This window comes from Coturnix japonica, chromosome Z (assembly GCF_054131305.1).
Source record: "Coturnix japonica strain WE chromosome Z, WE-NBRP24, whole genome shotgun sequence".
Classification (NCBI taxonomy): Eukaryota; Metazoa; Chordata; class Aves; order Galliformes; family Phasianidae; genus Coturnix; species Coturnix japonica.
Window position 1 is genome coordinate 49538122 of NC_140702.1, and position 22996 is coordinate 49561117.

Genomic DNA, 22996 nt, shown 5'->3' on the forward strand with positions numbered 1-22996 from the left:
GTTAGCAAACTTGCTGAGGGTGCACTCAATTCCCTCATCAATGTCATTAATAAAGACACCGGTCTTTAAGACAGGTTAAAGAGCACCGGTCCCAAGACAGACCCTTGAGGGACACCGCTCGTTACCGGCCTCCACCTAGTCTTAGAGCCATTGACCACCAACCTCTGTCTGCGGTTTTTCAACCAATTGCTTATCCATTGAGTTGTCTACCCATCAAACCCATTTTCCTCCAATTTGGAGATAAGGATGTGGTGGGGGACCATGTCAAAGGCCTTGCTCAGGTCCAGGTAAATGACATCAGTCGCCTTCCCTTCGTCCACCAACGCTGTCACTCCATCATAGAAGGCCACAAGATTAGTTAAGCATGACCTTCCCCTGGTGAAGCCGTGCTGGCTATCTCGGATCACATGCTCATTCTTTATGTGATCGAGCACGTTGTCCAGGAGGATCTGTTCCAAAATCTTCCCAGGCACAGAGGTGAGACTCACCGGCCTGTAGTTTCCCGGGTCCTCCCTGCTCCCCTTCTTGTATATGGGAGTGACGTGACCCTTCCTCCAATTGTCCGGGACCTCACCTGACAGCCATGACTTCTCAAATATGATGGAGAGCAGCTCGGCAACCACCTCAGCCAGCTCCTTCAGGACCCTTGGATGCACGCCATCTGGCCCCATAGACTTGTACTCATTCAGTCTAAGGAGGCACTCTAGGAGTTGCTCCTCCCTTACAGTGGGGAGGGATTTACCTCCTTGGTCCTCACATAGAGGTTTGGGGATGCAGGGCTTAGGGACGTGAACAAGACTAGAATCCTGGCCACCGGTGAAGACCGAGGTGAAGAACTCATTCAGCACCTCAGCTTTCTCTTCATCTGTTGAAGCCAGTTCTCCTTTTAAATTTACCAAAGTAGGTACGCCCGTTTTGGCTTGTCTCTTCTGGCCAATGTACCTGTAGAAGGTTTTCTTATTGTTTTTCACGTCCCACAGGAGCATCCCCAGAAGCAGTGCTGCCCCCAGATTGCTTTGCCTGTGTGCAAACTTGTCTGCTGCGGAGATTGCTTTGCTCCTTGTCTGCTGCAGAGATTGCTTTGCCTCCAAGACACGCAGCAGACAAGGAGCAAGAGCATTTGAGCAGCAGATACGTTGCAACGGGGAGCTGCGCTGGTGGAAGGTCAACCGGCTGAGGAGCGTGATCCTGGTGTTCCTGTGCCAGGTGGGGCCGGACAGGGACACCCAGATGCAGTGCATAGAGCACGCCCTGGTACCCATCACCAGCAGGTGCTGTCGGAGCTGCCGGGGCGCAGGCCTGTGATGGGCCCTGACTTCTTGCAGGCAGCCTCGAAGGATCTGGAGGAGCTGGTGGAGCGGGACAGCCTGTCATGTCACTGCTGCACTTCAGCTGAGGTCCAAAGCTGCACTGGACATCTGCAGTACCATAGCGCTTCCTGGCCCTGGCAACACCCGGAAGCTAAAGAATGCCAGCTGTCAGACAGACTGTGCAGGCTTTTGTGTGACTGACATCAAATCCAGGAGCCAGTGCGTCAGCAAAGCGCTTGCCGTCATCCCAAAGCTGCCGTTCGGTCAGAAGACTTTTGGGAAGCTCTCCATGCACATTGCCAGCTCGCCGCTCCTGTTTACGCCGCTTCGCCCCCCCCGCCCCGGATTGGACGGACTCCGGACTGGGAGCGGAGCCACCTGGCCGCAGGGAAAGGGGCGGCGGGAAACAACAGCCCCCAGCAACAAGAAAGAGTAAAGCCTGGTAACAGAGACGGCGCAGTCGCAGAAGCACGAGAGCCCGGCCACTCGGAAGAAATGACTATAAAAGCAAGTGGCCAGATGGTGGGGGGCTGTTGGCTCCCCGGGCCGGCCAGCGCTGTGGTACTGCTTGATAGCTTACTCAAATTAAATAAATTATTTATGCTTTGGAAGCGGATTTGGTCTAATTCATGACAAGGATAAGCCCCGGCAAGTTGGCTGGAGCTTCTCCTCCCCTGTGGCCGTGCACCAGGAACAGGCCGTCAGCTCCTTCTGCAGGCTGGCACATTGAGGTGATGCAGGGCAAGTCCTTTGGTCACCTTGGCCTGTGATCCAGGAGTCATCCCAGCCTGGTCTGTGTGGATGGGGATGGGGAAAGCAGCATGAAGCAGGGATAACCAAGGCTGCTGAATAGTGTCCGTTATCCTCCCAGCACAGGCAGCCACCAAAGAGCTCCCTTGCACTGGCCACACCGTGCATATGGAAAGAATAGGGTTCTTGCACTGCTGATGCAGCTTCTGGTCACTCCCACTTATCTCTTAGGCAGCCTGGAAGGCCAAGCATATCCTGGGCTGAATTAGAAAAGGGGTGGCCAGCAGGGGAAGGGAAGTGATTGTCTCCCTCCTGTGAGGCCCCATCTGCATCATTGCATCAATAGACAAGGGAAGAGTCACCCATGCCTATCTATCTTGACTTCTGTAAGGACATAGAGATTTTGGAAAGGGTCCAGAGGAGGGCCACAAAGATGATCAGGGGGATGGAGCACCTCCCTTATGAGGACAGGCTGAGGGAGTTGGGTTTGTTTAGCCTAGAGAAGAGAAGGTTGCGGGGTGACCTCATTGCAGCCTTTCAATACCTGAAGGGAACCTACACCCAGGAGGGGAGTAAACGCTTCTAAAGGGCTAACAATAGCAGGACATGGGGAAATGGTTTTAAGTTAAAAGAGGGAAGATTTAGGTTGGATGTTAGGGGGAAGTTCTTCAGTAGGAGAGTGGTTAGGCCCTGGAACAGGCTGCCCAGGGAGGTTGTGGATGCCCCGTCCTTGGAGGTGTTCAAGGCCAGGTTGGACGGGGACCTGGGCAACCTGATCTAGTAAATGTGTATGTTTGGTGGCCCTGCTAGGCAGGGGACTGGAACTACATGATCCTTGAGGTCTCTTCTAACCTGGGTTATTCTGTGATTCTGTGATTCTGTAAGGCCTTTGGCACAGTAATTCACAACATCCTTTTCTCCACATTGGGAAGATATAAATTTGATTGGTGAACTTTTCTACAAATGAAGAGTTGGATGTAGGATTGGGTCCAGAGAGAGCTGGTCAGTGGCTCAGTGTCTGGATGGAGTTTGGTGATGATTGGTGTCTGCCAGGGGTTGGTGCTGGGGCTGATTACCTTTAATATCTTCAGTAATGATACTGACAGTGGGGTTGAGTGCACCCTTAGCAAGCTTGTGGATGGCACCAAGCTGTGGGGTGCAGTTGACATTCCAGATGGACGGGATGCCATCTGGAGGGACCTAGACAGTGCTGAGCAATGGGCACAAGTAACTTTATGAGATTCTATAAATCCAAGTACAAGATGTTGCACCTGAGCAGAGGCAAACCCAATACCAATACCACCTGTGGGATGAAAGGATTCAGTGCAGCCCTGCCAAAAGACACCTGGCAATGTGCCCTTGTGTCATGGTTTTGTAATGTTGCTGTCAATATTCCACATCACAACATCATGTGCAGTATGGATCACTGAAAGGTTCATACTCCAGTTCCGTGGAATAAGCCCTGAAGTTTCCTGTTCATTGTGGGAGAGTCAGACCAGATGGCCATCAGAGGTCCCTTCCAACTCTGAGGTTTCTGTGATTCTATAATTCTGTGAAAGCTTAGCACCTTAGAAGACAAACATTAAAACTATTATACAAGCCAGGTACTTGACCAGGAAATTAGAATTTGGAGCCTACTAAGTGAATTATCCTCAATGGGAAATTCTGTTATTGTCTCCAGAGAGAACAGACTTTTATTCCAGTCAGGCAGTTATCTCATTTGTTCCCTTCTCACAGGATTTCACTGTTTGTTTTTGTTAGTTTGTTTGTTTTAATGGTCAAATATTCTGTTATCAGAATACAATAAATTAGTATTTGCTACCGTCTAGTGGTAGCATTTATTTTATTGCCTCTACATGCTTTGTTCTGCAATAACGTTCTTTTCTCCTCGGAAATTCCTAAGCTGATCTTGACTTCATGCTTCTTTGCAGTAGTAAAGGCAAGGAAGGAGAAGCCTGCGTACTTTTAGTGATGGATCTTTTTACATTCATGGTGATATTTTTCTCTTCCTTTCCAAATGTTTTTTTCTTTAAAACAAAGAGAATTTTGTCTTCAGCTTTTTCTTGAAGGATTTTACTGACACCACTGCAACATGGGATGACGACATCCAAGGTACGTTAGGAGCTAAACTTGTGCTTTCTGCCCCCACCATCAGTGAAGGAAGGGTGTATTCAATGAGCTAAGTGAAAAGAACACTTCAGTATTTGAAGAACGTGAAAGCAGCATTTTCTCATTACAGCTGGACACATTTCCAAGACAAGAAAAATAAATAAATAAAGAGCTTCAACAAAAATAAAGAGCTTCAACAAACGAATAAATAAACAATCCCATTTAAATCCATGCAAGAAATTGCATGGATTTTATGTTGGGGTACTAAGTTGTTGTTGTAAGGATTTATGAGTGCATACAATTGTTCTGAGTAGATGGACTGTTCTAGAATAGCTGAGTTGGGCCTGTAGGTTAAGAGTTAGTGGGCGGGGGGTTTAGGTAGGTGTGTGTATAGGTTCTTTTGCGTGCATCGGGTTTTGCCTAGTGGGTGTACACGTCTGTGTGGGATTTAGGATGGTATATAAGGAGTGTGACGCAACAATAAATTGAGAGAAGACATCATGGCGTCCATGTTTGTGTCTCTCCCCCAGACAGTTGAGGTCCTGGGATAAGTCAGGTTAGTTGGCGGATCCGTCAATTTTACTTATACAACAAAAATGAAACTATTCAAAAATATGATTCCCAGGGATGCTGCAGATGGATGCTGGTGTATGAAATCCTCACTTCTGTTATAGACCACGCGTGCTGTGCTGCTCCTCTGTTTAGCTCTGTAGGTACCGGGAGCAATTTATGTGTTTTGAAGAACTGTCCAACCTGATAACTCATCTTTGCCACATTAAAAGATAGTTTTCTTGATGGCTGTTGAGTACACAAGCTCTGATAAGACAGTGCAAAAAGGCAGCAGAAAAAAAAAAAAAGAAAAAAAAAGAAAAAAGAAAAAAGAAAAAGGAAAGCTATGAATGTTAAACGTGGAAGGCTGCATTGTGCCCAAGTACCAGTGTGCAGGAAACATGGCCTGCAGCACTCCTGGGAAAGGGTGATGGAAGATAAAGAAGGCTGTGTCATAACATACCTTTGATGAAGAGAAAGCACTGGGAAAAACAGATGCGGCATCCCTGAAGTCATCACTCTTAAGCTTGTCTGAACCTTTTTTTCCTGCCCCTGCGTTGAGTACAGATACATGTTGGGCAGAGAAATGGCTTGAGAGCAGCCCTGAGGAGAGGGCTGTGGGGCTGTGGGTTGAGGTAAGATTCAATATGAGCTGTCAATGCGTGCTTGCAGCCCAGAAGGCCACCAGTAGCCTAGACTGCATGAAAAGAAGCGTGAGCAGGCTTTGAGCAAGCTGGTCTAGAGGGAGGTGTCCCCTCCAGCAGGAGGGCTCCCTGGGATCAGCCTTGGGAGCAGTGGGCATCCTGCAGACGGCACGGCTCTGGGAAGTCCCGCGCGTCCCTGCGCGCAGCGCGGCGCCGGCGGGGCTCCGCCGAACGGGGAAGGGGCGGCGCGACCCCGCGCCCTCCCAGGCACCCCCGCTGCGCCGCTCTCCCACCGCCCCCCGGGCCTCCGAGGGGCGAGCCGACCCGCCTCCGTCCCGCGGGGGCCGGCCGTCAGGGAGCCCGAGCCCGCGCCGCTGAGGCGGACGGAACCGCCTCTCTTCGCCCCGCCGTTGGCTCCGACCGGGAGCCTGTGTGAGGCCGCCGCTCCGCAGTGGAGCCGCGGCCGGGCGGGCGGCACCGGGCATCGCTATGGAGAGGAACCCCATCCCGGTGCTGACGGTGCAGACGACGCCCTACGAGGACCAGCGGCCGACGGGCGGCGGGGGGCTGCGGCGCCCCACGGGGCTCTTGGAGAGCCAGCGCAACTACCTGCCCAGCTTCGTGCAGAGCCTGCTCTCCTCCGTCGATCTCCGCGACCGCCAGGGCTGCACCATGGTGGTGGGCAGCGACGGCCGCTACTTGAGCAAGACGGCCATCGAGATCGTCGTCCAGATGGCCGCGGCCAACGGGGTAAGCTCTCCATGCACATGGCCAGAAAATGCCTGGAGATAAAGCAGCTGAGCCCTGTTCATGGTTCACATATATCAGCACCAATGTTCCTTTTAAACTTTAAGAGTTTTATTTAGAAAGGAGGTGCCTGTCTCAGAGTCGTATGTGACTTGATATTCTGAGATTCATGGAATCTCAGAACTGTGGGGGTTGGAATGGACAACTGGGGATCATCAAGTCCAATCCTGCTAAAGCAGGTTCACGACAATAGTTTTGTTCTAGGTTCTATCATTTCACTCAAGAATCTTGGTTGTATTTCAAATAGATTTTTGCATTGCTATTAAAGTAGAGGGAGAATTTTGTCTTCAAGACTGTCATTGATCCGTATTACTAGCAGCAGGAGGAGTAAGAACATATCTCTGACACCAGTGTGGTAACAAGTGACTTAAGGTTGTAAGTCAGGTAATTGAATGACTGCAATGGCAGCTACGGGGAGGAGAGGTTAGAGGATTGGACTACTACATACTGGATCGGATTAACAGATGATTTAGTTGCCTGGAAGTAGAATAAAAGGTCAGGTAACAGAGGCATCTATGTAAAGTGTACTGAAAGAACAGACCTACAGAACAGTGAGGATTGGTAAGTGCAGAAATAGTTTTTCATTTCTAGCTTTTTCATTGATAGTTGGCCATAAAAGCAGTTCCTTACAATGTAGTAACTTAAGCAGTATGAATGAAAATCATACATTGTGTAAAATGATTTTGGCATAGTTTAAATGCAAATTAATTTGAGCATTTTTTAAACATGCTTAATCCAGTTGTTTTAATTATTGTCTAGCCCTTGAGAGAGGAGAAGCCAGAAGGCCTTGTCGACGAAGCATCTCGGTATGGATATCAAAATCACTTTTTTAATCATAGTCAGTGACTGCACTGTGCGGAAGATCATTCAAAATTGATTCTTTTTCTTTTCTAAGGTTTTCCCCTCCCTTGCTTTTAAACAAAGGTAGAAAACAAAACTTACTCTGTACTTCATTTGATCATTCTGCTTAGATATGAATTTTCTAATAAGTAGGTTGATCTGAAAATAATGCCTCCTCTTTTTTTCCATGGAAACTACAACAGATAGAGTACAAATAACAGGTTGAAAGAAGCTCAACTTTCAGCTACAAAAACAGTTTTCAGTAAAGTCTCCTCACCATTAGCTATACATTTTTGCTAGCAGTGAAAAAGCCTCAGCATGCTGTGCTTGTAAACATTTCAGTGGCCATGGCTTGTCTTTCATGTCACTGGCTGCTGCTACTTTTGTCTCCTGAAATGCACAAGCCACAAGTAACCTCAAGAAGCTAATAGTGTAGTCATTCCATGATGTTTTAGTTGGCTGATGGTTTGGTTAATGTTTGCCTTCGTGTACTAACAATCTAGTAATTTTACAGTGCTATGAGAGACATACTGCTTCTGCCTTACAAAAAACTGCTTGTTCAAGGTGTTCCTTTTTTCTTTTTCCAAATGCATAGGCAGGTTGCATTAGCTGATCTTGTAATCGTCAATAAAACGGATTTGGTGTCAAGGGAAGAATTGAATAAAGTCAGAACAACTGTCAGGTATGAAATTTCTGGTATAACCGTGACATTGTACATGCTCAAATGTTATTAGAAATTAGATCTCATGATTGTTCCAACAGATCGTGTAGTGAAAAAGAGCAGTGAGAAAGCAGTGAAAAAGAGTCTGCCCCTTTCTGGAGATGTTTCCAGTGCATTTCTGTGCTTCCACAGTCTTATCAGCTTGCCTAAGTAAGATTTGATGTTACCTGCTCAGAAGTGTAGAATTATAGAATAGAATCAAAGGATGCTCTTAAGTTGGAAGGAACCTTCAAGGACCATTGACTCCAACCTCTGGCTCTACTCAGGACCACCCAAAATTCCAATTCTATGTCTGAGAGCTTTCTCCAAATGTTCCTTGAACTCTGGCTGCTTGGGGCTGTTCCATGTCTACCGCCCTCTGGTGAAGAACCTTTTCCTAATACCCAACCTGACCCTCTTCTGGTGCAACTCCACACTGTTTCCTTGGCTAAATTAGGCCTAAAAAATGCCTTATAATAGACCTTTGTCTTAAGTGCTCACATTCTTATACTATTGGGCAGCTGTTGCCATTTGTCTGAGTTAACTACAGGGGGCAATGTCTGCTAGTACATACATGTTTATTAGCAAATATAAAGGGGTATGGAAGATATCTGAATAATTGTCATGGATGTAAAAGAACCAATGGGCTGAATTAAACCAGTGTTCAAAGGTGTGTTCCATCTTTCTCAGTACCCTGACAGACAAAATGGAATATTGAGAAATACTTTGCAACGTTATTTGTGGTTCAGACTCTTGAGAATTCTTAACCTTGCAGTTTGTACTGGGAGAAGAAAAATGCAATATTCAGTAGTAGTATTTTATTGTCAGAAGTTGTGAATTTTGACCTTGGTTCGGATATAAAATGTCACAAAATCAAACTTTTTCTTGATGCCTCTTGGACTGTAAAACATTGAGTAACAGTGTGAGAGATGTCGTTATGTTTCTTGTATTGCTCTACATTGTTAAATTGTTCAATCGATATATTAGAGTTGCGTTTGCACCTCATTTTGCTTTATTCTATTTGTTTTAGGTCAATAAATGGACTTGTCGAAATTTTGGAGACACAAAGGTCGAGGTATTAGATTAACCTGTATTCCAACAAGTACCAAATCCTGTCCCACTGACATTATTTTTACAAAGCTTTCATTATGATCTGTTGGCTGTGCACATGCATACCTACCTGTACTGTGTTTTAATGTGTGCTTGTGTTCAAAGAGGTACAGAACGATTGTCCCCATCAGAGAATTAGATAACACTTAGGCATCCAATACAAATCACATCTTTCAGAAAACAGATTCTTGTGGGGTTTTTTTTGTTTGTTTGGTTGTTTTTTTTTTTAGCATTAATTTATTTTTTTAACTGTATTCACTAAAATTCTCTTTTTATGCTCCCATATTACTGTACAGCTGAAAGCTGCTTTACTCCATGGTAGATAGCACTGACTGCTGACATCTGAAAATAGGGCTAGCTTCTGGTGCTTTGCATTGGAATAAGAGATCAGGAAAAAAAACCAAGAAACATGAACAATTATTTATATGTTTAAAAATGAGCAATCGAAGCTTCAGTACACATAATTCCTACATGCAGTGAAAATACAAAGCTTTCTTTCTCTCCCTATCTGTGCAGAGTTGATCTTTCCAATGTGCCGGACCTGCATGCTTTAGACAGTCTATCTGGAATCAGGTATGGCAATAATTTCACTTTTATTAAAAGTAATGCTCGTTGCATAGATAGACGCATGAAGTAGGTACATTTACATTTAGGCAGAGTCTGCATCTGAATTTCTGTTCCATGTTCTAGTTCAGACACTTGTTTACAATTCTCAGTAAGAGTAAGAAGTAATAGAAAGAGGATGTTTTTCCACTTGAGATATATATGCAGCAAAAGATTGTAGGGTTTGTAAAATCAAATGAGAGCCAAAGCACCCACGATTGTTTGGCGTTTTCCCCCCGTTTCCCTTGTTGAGTCTTTAAGTTGTCCATTAGTACTACTACTACTAAATAAGATCTCAGTGCTTTTTTCTGGTTCTCTTAAAACTCAGAGGATTTAATTTTTTTCTTGCTTTACATTGTGATGAACTGGAGACCTTAGTTTTCACAGGAAACTCTGAGTTCCACAACAACCTAAGCCTTGGAAATGTTGTTCAGCGTGTTCCTGGATCTGTTATGTCCTCTGGTTCTTTTATGACTAAGAGGCTCAGCTTTAAATTAGCAAACACTGCACAGTGTGCAGTGGGAATTAGCTTTGGGAATGAGTTAAGTAGAAAGCGGTGTATAGTATTTCACTTCATTTTATACTGCACATTTTACTCTTAGAAGCAATGGCTTTGTTCATTTTTTACTTCCTAACTTAGTTTCAAAAAGTGATGCCCAACAAATCATCCCACAGATGTCAGAAGTTACTTTTTTGTTTTATTAAGATGTAAGAGTGTAAAATGTAGATAGAAGTCCATGGCGACTTACTCTATGATGGTTAAAAGTTAGTAGGTCGTACTACTAGCCTTGTTGTGAAAATGGGTCTCCTAAGTCTTTCTTGTAAGACACTGACAGCTGAGTTAGAACAAAGCGTTTCTAACCAGAACAGACTCTCTTGGCCCAAGGACAGCTTGAATCCAACCAGAAATGACCATCCAATAGGTCACCCCTTGCTTTATCACTCATATGTCAGAATTTTTTTCCTAATCTAGAAAGGAAATCCGTAATTGTTCTGTACATTACTATAGTCAAATTAGATAATTGACAGTGGAATTCCAGCAGTTAAGCTATGGCAGACTTCCTATCACAGAACATTTGAAAGATCAAACAAACATAATTAAACATAACTATTCTGAGATTAAAGCTGAATTAACAGTTGAAAATTACTTTGATAACAGCACTTTAGTTTTGGTCTGCAGTACTGAAGAGTTTGTGTAGGTCTTGTTTGAGATAATGACACTGCATCCATCCAGTGCAAATGCAACATCTGCTTGTTTACAGCTTGCAGAAAAAACTCGAGAGTATGAAGACAACAGATGCACATCTCGACAAGGTAATTACAACAAGCACTGCTTCAGTCTCGCTGTTAGAAGATAGTTCAGGATAACTGCAACCATGGCATACTAATCATCTTATTTTTTCAGAAGGTTTCAGGTAGAGAATCGTATGTTTAAGATCTCTGGAATATTACACTGAATGCCATGTACTTTGATAGAGATAGATAGTAAATGTATATACTGAGTTCTGCTTTCAAATATGGCTTAAGAGTTCTCTTGTTGGAAACTGTGTTCTTGTACATGGAGAGCATTACTACAACAGACAAGTAATACTATTCTTTTCAATATTTGCCCTTATTGAGCAATTGAGATTTGAGAATTGAGCCCTATACTTACACCTGATATTTATCCCGTAGGTCGAAATGATGTCAGTGTTTTTAGATATTGGGGAGTTGCTGTTCACAACTTTGCATTAATTAAGGTGTTAGAGAGGCACATTCTGTGAGTGCTTCCCTTCGTTTTTACACAGAAAATCAACAGATCAACCTGTAACAGTGAATTAGGTTTTCCTATAAATTTGATATAAATCCTATAATCGCACGTGTGCTAGAAGGTTAGGAATGTGAAATGCTTTGTTTTTCCAGATATGTAACCCAGCTTTTATTTATGTCAGGGTAGAATCTTTTCTCTTGCTCTGTGCAATAAAACAATCCTTGCATATTACAGTTTAAATTGCATTTTTATCTTTGTGATTGTGTTTTATTTAGAGAGAAAATACAGTATTTTGTCTGTTTTGTGGTTTTGATTTTTAATAAATAATTGAGGGGGAAAGGGTCTGGCCTGTCACTCCTTTAGAGTATAAGCAGTTCTGTGCTAAATGCTGCTTTTAAGCATCTATCTTGCCTGTCTTGTGTGTCTTTCCATTTACAGGACATAGTGACAGTAACACTTGGAAGTCCTAGGAAGTATTAAGGAAGAAAACCTTAATCTCTTTATACAGGTAAATATTAATACATCGCAGTCAAGTGCGAAATCATTGTGTCCTTTTGTAGAAAATCATCTTACGCTGTTGTGTTTGTGAAAACATTTTTCCTCTTTGTAGAATCTTCTGTGGGAAAAGAATGTGAAAGATAGGACTGGATGTACCATGGATGTCATAAGACTGAAGGTTTGCCTGAAACGTCCAACCTCTTTGTTTTGTGCTTTCCCTCTTTTTAAATGGAAAGAAAATGCAGTGTATTGTCAGCCACATACAGGTCAAAGAGCAGACAAAAGAGAGAACATCAGTTTGTCATTGATCCATGTAGAGACACTTAAATAGCTGCTGGCCAATGAGACCACTCAAGGTATCTGACAGAGAAGCAAACCACAGTACTACTTGCTGTGTAGTGAAAGGGGAGACTTGCAGTCCCAAACATGAGTGGGACAGGATGAATGATCAGGACATAAGTGAAAGGAGGTGATGTTGTTTTCCCCTCCTTTGCTCTGAAAGGTCTCATCCATTTCACCTAGATGGCTCCTTAGCTAGGGATGTAGTTACAGGTTTCTGTCCATGATTACAGTTGTTGGCATAATAAACAGAAGTTTAATTGAGTGTAACAATGCAGCACAGTGCTAGTTATGGTCCACCTAAAACTTTTTGATTACATCAGACTGCAGTTTTAAAGATGTGATTTACACATAAGTGTATTCATCCCTGTGTATGATTCATTGCATAGTTCTGAGGTGAACATTGGTGATGCTTGAGGATATACTTTCATTTTCCTTAAACCAAAAAGCTAAGTAAATGATAAAAAAGTCAATTGTATGATTAGACAAGGTCTAAGGAAAACAATCAAATGTGCTGTGATTTGTTTCCTGAGAACATATGTGTGTCAGAGGCAGCAAGGTAATTATTTCTACTTCACTGGAAGAAAGGTTTATTTCTTGACAAGTAGAACAACAGCAGCATAAAGCCGGCAGTGCTGATGCACTTCAAGCTGTCTGTTGTACTCATTAGCTGTACTGCTGATTAGAAGTATGCTTCTGTTGTACTGAGCTTTGGGATCAAAGTAAAATTTACATTATATTTTAGACAGTTTTCAAGTGATGAAAACTCTTTTAGTGCAACGTTTGGCATGTGAGTAAATGGACTTAGTTTTGAAAGTATTCCATTGTTAATTCCATTGCTAGTCATTTCACCACACAGATATTTGTTCTTTCTTTGCTATTCAGAGATTCTGTTTCAAGACAGTGTAAGTGTTAAGCTTGAGAACTCAGTGGGAACAGACTCAACATTTTTGCCTATTTTACGTCTTCTTGGACAGGTGATGAGGCTTTCATAGAGACATATATCATACATACAATCAAAGTGGCATGGTAGGAGATGACATTTAAATTTGCACAAATATTCCAGGTAACCGTCCAAATGAGAAGCTGAAGGCAGAGTATAGCAAAGTAAAATTATTAATTGTAAGAATGGTTGTTACAAGAGATGACTCTGTTGCATTGTTATTTTGATCAACCTCTGCATAGTTGTCAGAGGCTTTTCCCTGCTCTGTGTATTTGTAAAGTTGTTTTTTTTTTCTCCATAATTATTTTGTTTTTAAAGGTTTGTTTATATACTTTAACAGTTATTTTTCTGGTAAGGGACTCGTATCTATTCAAGGCAAATCTCATCAAGTGATAGTCCAAGGTGTCCATGAGCTGTATGATCTGGAAGAGACTGCAATAGAATGGAAAGAAGATGAAAAAAGATTTTATGTTTTAATTGGTATGAGTAACTTTGTGCCTTTTTCTGTAACTTTAAGGAGCTTTTTCTTTCAGCAGCAGTCCAGTTAACCTGTCCAGTGAGAAGCAGCCACCCCGTACTAGTCAGAGTAACTGCAGTTACGATGTTCTGAGTAACCTTCAGTCCATGCTCTGTCCATGAAAACCCCCTGCACTTTCTTAAAGCAGCTGAGAGCAGCTGTGCTGTCCTTTGTAGTTGAATAAAATAAAATACCAGGTACTCAGAAATTATGTAAGCATACTGGGGATTATTTTAAAAACAAATAATTGCTAATACGTTCGTGGGAATGCTTTGAGTATTTGATCACATAATCAATAACTGTGAAGATGATGAAGTCATTAATGCGTACAAAGTCAGGTTCGTTTCGGAAAATCTTAAAATGCTGAGTTGCGTATTTCTTGAAATCTGTTTTTGTAAATAAAATTAATGTGGTTTCCTGCAGCTTAGTTTTGATAAAGTACTATTTTAACTCATTGGTAGAGTAAGTATCTTCTCTGGTGAGAAACCTTACAGGCTTCTGCTTGCAGGAACGGATTTTTGTAATATGCTCTACAATACAATTAGCTAAACTTTTTTCTCTTTGCAGGTAGGAACCTGAATAAAGAGATTATCAAAGAAGTGTTCATAGGAACTGTGACAGAGAAGCATGAGAACAGTTGACACTGGACTATAAACAGGATGAAGTCTTGTGCTTAAATCTGCAAGTATTTATGATAAGAAGGACTGAATGACACACCATGTTGTAGTAGTTCCTTTTTCTGCTTCCAGTCTACTGCACAGTTAAACTCCTGAGCCCTGCTAAGAATCCCAGCTCACCTACTGTTGAAAGGTTGGCTCTTATGGTCTAGATTAAACACAAAAAAATTCTAGCATCTTGAATTAGGCTTAATTTATGCCAGTGAATTCATTTGGCTTTGCAGAAGTACCACTACATCTCCCAGAGAACATCACGGCCAGAGATAAGACAAGGGACCTGGACACAATATTATCTGACTCCCAGGCTGGACTGACGTCTGTCAAGTTCTGTCATTCAGGGGAGTGTGTGGGAGCCTTCAGCCATTTTGCTTAGAGTTTTACAGTAGGCCTCTCGGTTTTGGGACTCATTCTCTCTCCTATCTTGCTTGATTCGTTAGCTTAATTTCAATTATATTAGATTGTGCCTCTTGAACACTGCCAGAGGTTGGTTTTTGCCAGTCATGTAATCACAATAAAAAGTATTTAGTATTTGCTATTAAACTTCCTTGCATAGCTTTCCGCTTGTTCTTTGATTTTTAAATGCATGCAACCATCCCCGGTAACAAATCTGTTGTATAAATGAAAGCAAGATGTGCAGCCAGTCCCCACACAGCAGCTGTCCCCCCAGCCCTCTCTCCTCAGTTCTGCTGTTTGTTATTTTTCCACATGATTTCGTATGTTATGGAATGTCGCTCTGGCCATTTTAGGTCAGTGGTTCTGGATCTGTCCCGTTCTAGCTCTTTGTGTCAGCAGCAGCCCCTTGCTGGCAGGACAGTCCGAGGTGCTGCTCAGCAACAGGTGACATACTGCTGTGCTACCAACATTGTTTTTCTCCTTAAGCCAAAACAGCATCGTACCAGACACTGGGAAGAAAATCAGCTCTGTCCAGCTGAAACCAGGACACCAGCAGAGGCGAACTGATTCATCGTGTCATAAGTATTAGGTAGCTTGAAGAAGCTTCCACAAACCAGGAACTAATGCAAGGTGAAAAGAATGACTTCATGATAATGTTACTGTTAAGAATCAAAGAATCACAGAATATCCTGCACTGGAAGGGACTGACACCCTGCTCCACACATGAGCACTCTGGGGCTGAGAGCATAGTCCAGATCCCCTTCCCTCCACTCTTTGCTTTTCTTTTCGGTGCCTTAAATGGGCATGGGGGGAGGGGACAGCACCGGATGGGAGGTACCTTTCAGCCTCCCACAGCCCGCCGGTGAGATTGGGACTTAGTTTTTTTCTCTTTGTTGAAACTCTCTCGTTGTTGTTTAGTGTCACTGGGTTCATTAAACTGCCGTTCGTTCTCAGATCGTTCTTTTTTTATATTTTTCCTTCCTAGATCCAATGGCAATCTCCCTTCCCTTCCCCTCTCTCCGAGCGCACGTAGCCGGGCCAGGCCTGGCCGCACCGTGCAGTTAGAGAGGGGAGGTACTTTTGTTCCTTCTCTGCCCGGGTTTGTTCCCGCTGTCACGGAGTGAGCTCGAGAGAGAACTCCGCGACATCTACGAAGAGCAGCCTCTGCAAAACCAAAGTGCTTGAGCAGCGCTGTGTGCTGGGTATGTGCTTGGCACCTGTCTCAGTGACAAATTTGCACATTTTCCCCGGCAGGAAGCAGAGATGCTGTTCCAGAGGCAAATCACAGTGATTTGATGACCTCTGCACCCTCCCCAACATCTCCTACATGAAATCACCTTTCCAAAGCACCGTTTCCTCCACTGCTCTTTACTTACTGCCGTTTTCCAGGTCTCCTTAAACCCCAGAATAAACACAGTACCTCTGGATCTTATCTCCTGTCATGCTGAGTTTTCAGGAATTAGACCTGGGAGAAGTTGTACTGAGGGACGTGGTTTAGTGAGAACTCTTGGTGATGGGTGGATGGTTGGACTGGGCGATCCCATGGGTCTTTTCCAGTCCTGGTGATTCTGTGATTCAGTGATTCTGTGCTGGGGCAACAGGAGAAGCCAATGGGGAAAATCAAGGGAAATACCTAAAAGGAATTAAGGAGTTATCCTTTAAGGAAGTGAGAAGACCAGCTACCCAGCTGAAGAGCTTCTACACCAGTGCACACAGCTTGGGAAACAAACTGGAGGAGCTGGAAGCTACTGTGCTCCTGTAAAACCACAATATAGTTGCTGTCACCAAAACCTGGTGGGATGATTATCTTGACTGGAGTGTGCCTATTGGTGGCTACAAGCTGTTCAGAAGGCACAGGTGAGGAAGGAAGGGAGTGGGCATTGCTACCTACACAGGAAAGAACAGAATGTGAAGAGCTGTCCCTAAAGAAGTCATATGGGTGACAGTTAAGACACCAAGGCAGGAAAGGGAGCCTTGTGAGCGGTGTCTACTATAGGCCACCTGATCAGTCAGAGCCTGTTGATAGGCTCAGGAAAGCCAAAACCCTGCTTGAATTGAACTTCACAAGGGATGCCATAAAGAACACGTAACTCTTCTACATGTACCTCAACCAGAAAAAGAAAATCCAGGAGGGCGTATCCCCTTTGTCAGTGACACACGCAGGCCTGTACAACAGACGAGGAGAAGGATGAGGAACTCAGCAACTTTTTTTGCCTCGCTCTTCTCTGATAACTGCTCACCACACAGCCCTCAAACTTTGGGTTTGGTAGGAGGGGGTTTCGGAATCTACAACCTCACTGTAAGCAAGGATCAGGTTCGTGAGCACCTGAGGAATCTGAACATCCACAAGTCTATGGGTCCCAAGGAGAAGCATCCCAGCCTCCTTGTCCTATAGCTTTCCAAATTGCATCTGCATCCCGTTGTTATATTGTTGCTATATTCTGGCTACAGTATTGCCAGCTGTAGCCAGAAATCCATTGGCTTTGAACGATGCCATCAGCCAGCAGACCCTTGCAGCACAATGCTTAACCTCTCTCTTAGTGAGGATATGCAGGAGGGGTCCGCTAATTGCCTGTTCTTCAGCAAATGTGCTCTACCCCATCCTGCCCTTGGCTGTGTTCACCACTCCAATGATCAGGGATTTCTTTATCCCAGGTCAGTTCAGCTGACCCGCTCCTGCTGAGGTCTCTCTCTGCGTTGCTGTGCTGGTCCCGATATCACATCGGGGTCACTGTTTACTGGGAAACCTGCAGGTAGGGGATATTTTGAGGGTGGGGATGACTTGCATCTGGGGGATTTGGGGCTGGGGGAGTCGGGAGCAGTTTTTTGAGACCACCCAAGAGCATGACTGAGCCATGTCCGTGTGTCCGCAGGCCGGCAGACAGTGCTTGCGGTGGAGGAAATGGTGGCAGCGAGCAGCAGCACTGAAGCCAGGTAGGTCCTGTGAGGGCCAGCCCATGCCCCAGACCTGTCCAGGAGCATCCATCTCCAGGCTGGGCTGAGCCTCTGGGAGCAGCTAAGCCCTGTTCATCGTTCACATGTATCAGCACCAATGTTCCTTCTAAATTTTAATAGTTTAATTTAAAAAGGATGTGCCTGGCTCAGAGCATCTCTGGAGCTCCTGTTCCCCTGTGGCTCAGTGACCTTCCCTGTTTTACAGGTGCCAAGAAACACTGCAAGCCATGGAGCCGCTGCAGTAAGGCTGACCAGGAGCTCCAGCAGCTGCTGCTGTCGGAGCTGCCTGAGCTCAGGCCTGTGCTGGGCCCTGACTTCCTGCAGGCAGCCTGGAAAGATCTGGAGGAGCTGGTGGAGCGGAACAGCCTGCCATGTCACTGCTGCACTTCAGCTGAGATCCAAAGCTGCACTGGAATAGGCAACATGGATTCCTTGAAAGCAGCCAGCAGAGCACAGGCAAAGCTGATGCCAGTCTGCCCCACTGGATGCCTGTGGTGCGCTGATACCTACAGCGCCCTCACAGTCCATATGGCCCGGAAAAGCCTGGAAGTGCACATGGCCGTCCTGCCCAAATTGCTCTTGATCTCCCATCAGCTTGCACGGGAAAGACAATGCAGCCATGTCCTGCCCAAGCCCATCAAGCCAGGGCAGACCCAGGCCAAGGGCAAATGCATTGCAGGCAACGTTCTCAAGAAGAAACAGAAGAGTAACCGTGGTGTACCCAGCCCTGGAGATTTCCCCATACTGGTGCCATGCCCCCACTATATTCTGCTGCCCTGGAATGTGAGTCAAGCCAGGAAGACCATCCAGCAGAAGGCTCAGACTCACAGCCAGGGCCAGGCTCAGGCACAGCAGCATCCCCAGAAGCAGTGCTGCCCCCAGGAGTCGGCAGAGATTGCTTTGCCTCCGAGCCACGCAGCAGACAAGGAGCAAGAGCATCCCACAGCTACCACAGCGCTTCCTGGCTCAGACAACATATCAAAGATAAAGGATGCCAGCTGTCAGACAGACTGTGCAAGCTTTTGCATGACTGACATCAAATCCAGGAGCCAGTGCGTCAGCAAAGCGCATGCTGTCATCTCAAAGCTGCAGCTCGGTCAGAAGACCTTTGGGAAGCTCTCCATGCACGTGGCCAGAAAATGCCTGGAGATAAAGCTTCGCTGCTTACCTGAGTTAATGCAGAAGTCCATGTGGCGGCAGCGTGGGATGTCCCTCACCCGCCCAGCTGGCACCATGGCATCAAAATCCCAGCTGGTTCACGGATACTTCCCCAGCCGTCGGGCTCGATTCCTGAATGAGAAGCGCGAGACCCTGGAGCTGCACATCCGCTCCCTGAAGTTGAAGCGTTGTGAGAACCTCCTTATCTCAGCGAGTCCATCGAAGCCTGCAGTGTGCCAGGAGGAAGAATATACCAGCTTGTATGTGTCTGCAAAATCTGTGGCATCTTGGGCTGAGGTAGGCCCCAAAGGACAAAAGCAGCGGGCCCAGTCGAAGAAGTCCCCTAGCAGAGGCAAAAGCAAGCGGAACGCCGAAGTGAAGGGCACTGGCTTTCCAACTACCAGAGTAACGTTCCGGGGAGTGGAAGAGAAAACCACCACCTACCCCAATAAGCCTACCTAAATAAATATTTCTTTATCTATAAATAAGTTTTTCTATATACCTAAATAAGTAAGTGCCTAAGAGCTTTCTCTATGGGGGCCTTCCTGGGGATTTAATGGGGAGATGGGCTCAGGAGGGAAGCTGTGTGTTCCACAGGAGGACATGCAGATGAGGACAAGCCCTGGCAAGGTGGCTGGAGCTTCTCCTCCCCTGTGGCCGTGCCCTGCGTGCAGCTTGGGGCTCTGTGACCCATCTGGAGGCACAGCACCAAGTCCTGACACTGCAAGGGGACTGCAGGCTCCCACAGCACCAGGAACAGCCTGTCAGCTCCTTCTGCAGGCTGGCACATTGAGGTGCTGCAAGGCAAGTCCTTTGGTCACCTTGGCCTGTGATCCAGGAGTCATCCCAGCCTGGTCTGTGGGGATGGGGATGGGGAAGGCAGCATGAAGCAGGGATGACCAAGGCTGCAGAATAGCGTCCGTTGCCCTCCCAGCACAGGCAGCCACCAAAGAGCTCCCTTGCAGTGGCCACACCATGCATATGGAAAGAATAGGGTTCTTGCACTGCTGATGCAGCTTCTGGTCAATCCCTCTTATCTGACCGTAGCTTCTGTTCTCTTAGGCAGCCTGGAAGGCCAAGCATATCCTGGGCTGAATTAGAAAAGGGGTGGCCAGCAGGGAAAGGGAAGTGATTATCTCCCTCCTGTGAGGCCCCATCTGCATCATTGCATCAATAGACAAGGGAAGAGTCACCCATGCTTATCTATCTTGACTTCTGTAAGGACATGGAGATTTTGGAAAGGGTCCAGAGGAGGGCCACGAAGATGATCAGGGGGCTGGAGCACCTCCCCTATGAGGACAGGCTGAGGGAGTTGGGCTTGTTCAGCCTGGAGAAGAGAAGGCTGCGGGGTGACCTCATTGCAGCCTTTCAATACCTGAAGGGAACTTACTCCCAGGAAGGGAGTAAACTCTTCAAAAGGGCTGGCAATAGCAGGACACGGGGAAATGGTTTTAAGTTAAAAGAGGGAAGATTTAGGTTGGATGTTAGGGGGAAGTTCTTCACTAGGAGAGTGGTTAGGCCCTGGAGCAGGCTGCCCAGGGAGGTTGTGGATGCCCCGTCCTTGGAGGTGTTCAAGACCAGGTTGGATGGGGCCAAAGAAAAGTGGGAGTGTCATCAGCTTTTCCATAGCACAGGATCAGCTTAAGTCAAGGTAATCCTGATACGCTTCTGAGTCAGCCATTGTCACAGCAGCTAAAGTCATCATGAGTCCCAAAGTGAGATACACCAAAATAAAGAGACACCTGGACACCTGAGAAATCCGGAACATGGCCGATCCTTTTATTTATCTTTTTCCTTTTTTCCCCTCTTTTCTTTTTATTGTCATTTCGCCCCCTCTTCTTCATTTACTATTTTTTCTTCTACTTTTCCTTTGCCTTTTTCTATTTTTTTCTATTTCTTCTCTTTTTCTTCTCTTTTTCTTCTCTTTTTCTTCTCTTTTTCTTCTCTTTTTCTTCTCTTTTTCTCCTCTACTTCTCTTCTCTTCTCTTCTCTTCTCTTCTCTCTCTTCTCTTCTCTTCTCTTCTCTTCTCTTCTCTTCTCTTCTCTTCTCTTCTCTTCTTCTCTTTGTCTTTTCTTTTCTTTTCTTTTCTTTTCTTTTCTTTCTTTTTCTTTTTCTTTTCTTTTCTTTTCTTTTCTTTTCTTTTCTTTTCTTTTCTTTTTTCTTTTTTCTTTTCCCTCTCCTCTCCTCTCCTCTCCTCTCCTCTCCTCTCCTCTCCTCTCCTCTCCTCTCCTCTCCTCTCCTCTCCTCTCCTCTCCCTCTCCTCTCCTCTCCTCTCCTCTCCTCTCCTCTCCTCTCCTCTCCTCTCCTCTCCTCTCCTCTCCTCCCACCCCTCCCCGCCCCTCCCCTTCCCTTTCTCCTCTATCCCCTCCCATCCCATCCCATCCCATCCCATCCCATCCCATCCCATCCCATCCCATCCCATCCCATCCCATCCTCTCCCCTCCTCACCCCTCCACTCTTTTTCCTTCTTTTTCTTTTTCTTCCCCCCTTCATCTTTTTTTTCTAATTCTTCTCCAATTCTTCTTCCCTATCTTCACTTTTTTTCTTGTCTTCCTTTTCTATTTATTTTCATTTTTGTTCCATCTTTCTTAAAACTTTTCACATTCTTTATTATTTCTTGCTTTTCATCTTTCTTTTCTTTTTTTTCTTTTCTTTTTTTTTCTTTCCATTTTCCCCCTATTTTCTTTTGCTTTTGCTTCTTCTTACCCTATTTGTTTTTCTTTTCCTTCCCCGTTTTCTGTTCTGCTTTCTCTTTTTCTTCCCTATTTAATTTTCATTTTCTCTTTCCTTCCCTCTTTTTTCTTGCTCTTCTTTTTTTTCTTCCTCTTTATCTTTCCCTTTCCCTTTATTTCCCTTTCTCTTTTCTCTTTTTCTTTTGTTTTCATTTCTTTTTTCTTCTCTTCTCTTTCATTTTCTCTTTTCTTTTCTTTTCTTTTCTTTTCTTTTCTTTTCTTTTCTTTCTTTTCTTTTCTTTTCTTTTCTTTTCTTTTCTTTTCTTTTCTTTTCTTTTCTCTTCCATTCTCTTCTCTTCCTTTTTTTTCTTTTACTTTTCCTTTTCATCTTCCTTTTCTTCTTCTTTTTCTTCCTTCTTTCCTTTTTGCTTTTGCTTTTTCTGCCCCCACTTTTTTTCCTTCCCTATTTCTATCCCTTCTCCTTTTTCTATTATTTTTCTACCCTATTATCATTGTTCTATTTTTTCCCTGTTTTCTTCCCTCTTTTTACTTCCACTTTCTCTTCCCCTTTTGTTTCCTTTTATCTTTCTCCTATTTCTCACTTTTCTTTTTCCTTTCCTTTTTTTTTTTATCCTCTATCCCCTCTCCTCCCCTCCCATCACCTCCCCTCCCCTCCCCTTCCCTAACCTCCCGTCCTCTCCCTTCCCATCCTTACCCACCCCCTCCTCTCTTTTTCTTTTTCTTCCCCCTTTTCATCTTTTTCTAATTCTTCTCCAATTCTTCTTCTCTATCTTCATTTTTTCTTCTTCTGTCTTGCTTTTTTCTCTATTTTCATTTTCGTTGCATCTTTCTTAAAACTTTTCACATTCTTCATTATTTCTTGCTTTTCATCCCTCTTATCTTTTTTTTCTATTCCTCTTCCTTTTCCTCTCCCATTCCCCCCCCTATTTTCTTTTGCTTTTGCTTCTTCTTACCCTATTTGTTTTTCTTTTCCTTCCCCATTTTCTGTTCTACTTTCTCTTTTTCTTCCCTATTTAATTTTCATTTTCTCTTTCCTCCCCTCTTTATTCTTCTCTCTCTCTTTTTTTAAATTTCCCCTTTATGTTTCCTTTTCCCCTTTCTTTCCCCTTTCCTTTTCTTTATATTTTTCCTTTCTTTAAATTTTTCTTTCTTTCTTCTTCTTCTCCTTCTTCTTCTTCTTCTCTTCTTTCCTTTGGCTTTTTTTTTTTTCTTCTTCTTCCCCTCTTTGTTTCTTTTTTCTTCCCCATTTTCTTTCCCTTCTCCTTTTTCTATGTTTTTTCTTCCCTATTATCATTCTTTTTCTATTTTCTTCCCTGCTTTCTTCCCACTTTTTTCTCCCTTTTTTATCCTTACTTTCCCCTTTTTGTTTCCTTTTTTTTTTGCCCTATTTCTTTTTCTTTACCCTTTTCTTCCCTATCTTCATTTTTCTTCATTATTGCTTTCTTTTGAATTTTCATTTTCTTTCCATTTTTCCTGCCCTTATCTCATTCTTTTTTATTTCTTGCTTTTCTTCTCTCTTTTCGTTTTTCCTCCTTTTTTTTCTTTTTTTTCTTCCTACTTTTAAAAACTTGACATTTTTTTCTTATTTTCTTCCCTTCCCCCCTTTTCTTTGTTCCCATATATTCTTTACTTCTTGTCCTCTTCCTTTTC

At 44.4% G+C, this 22996-nt stretch overlaps 2 protein-coding genes across 2 annotated transcripts in view; both read left to right on the forward strand.

Moving 5' to 3' along the window:
• The first annotated feature begins 5851 nt into the window (after nucleotides 1-5851).
• The window catches only part of LOC146754013 (putative COBW domain-containing protein 7), a 51451-nt gene continuing 34306 nt past the window's right edge, over nucleotides 5852-22996 (forward strand). The window contains exons 1-6 of the mRNA XM_085530082.1: nucleotides 5852-6112; nucleotides 6929-6975; nucleotides 7605-7691; nucleotides 8740-8784; nucleotides 9336-9392; nucleotides 10685-10736. Coding sequence (XP_085386208.1) covers nucleotides 5852-6112; nucleotides 6929-6975; nucleotides 7605-7691; nucleotides 8740-8784; nucleotides 9336-9392; nucleotides 10685-10736 — 549 coding nt within the window. The remainder of the gene's footprint in view (nucleotides 6113-6928; nucleotides 6976-7604; nucleotides 7692-8739; nucleotides 8785-9335; nucleotides 9393-10684; nucleotides 10737-22996) is intronic.
• LOC146754014 (uncharacterized) lies at nucleotides 17316-19114 on the forward strand. The gene is made up of 2 exons (XM_085529265.1): nucleotides 17316-17473; nucleotides 17700-19114. Exons 1-2 carry the CDS (start codon nucleotides 17395-17397, stop codon nucleotides 19112-19114), a joined length of 1494 nt encoding a protein of 497 aa, XP_085385391.1. The 5' UTR covers nucleotides 17316-17394.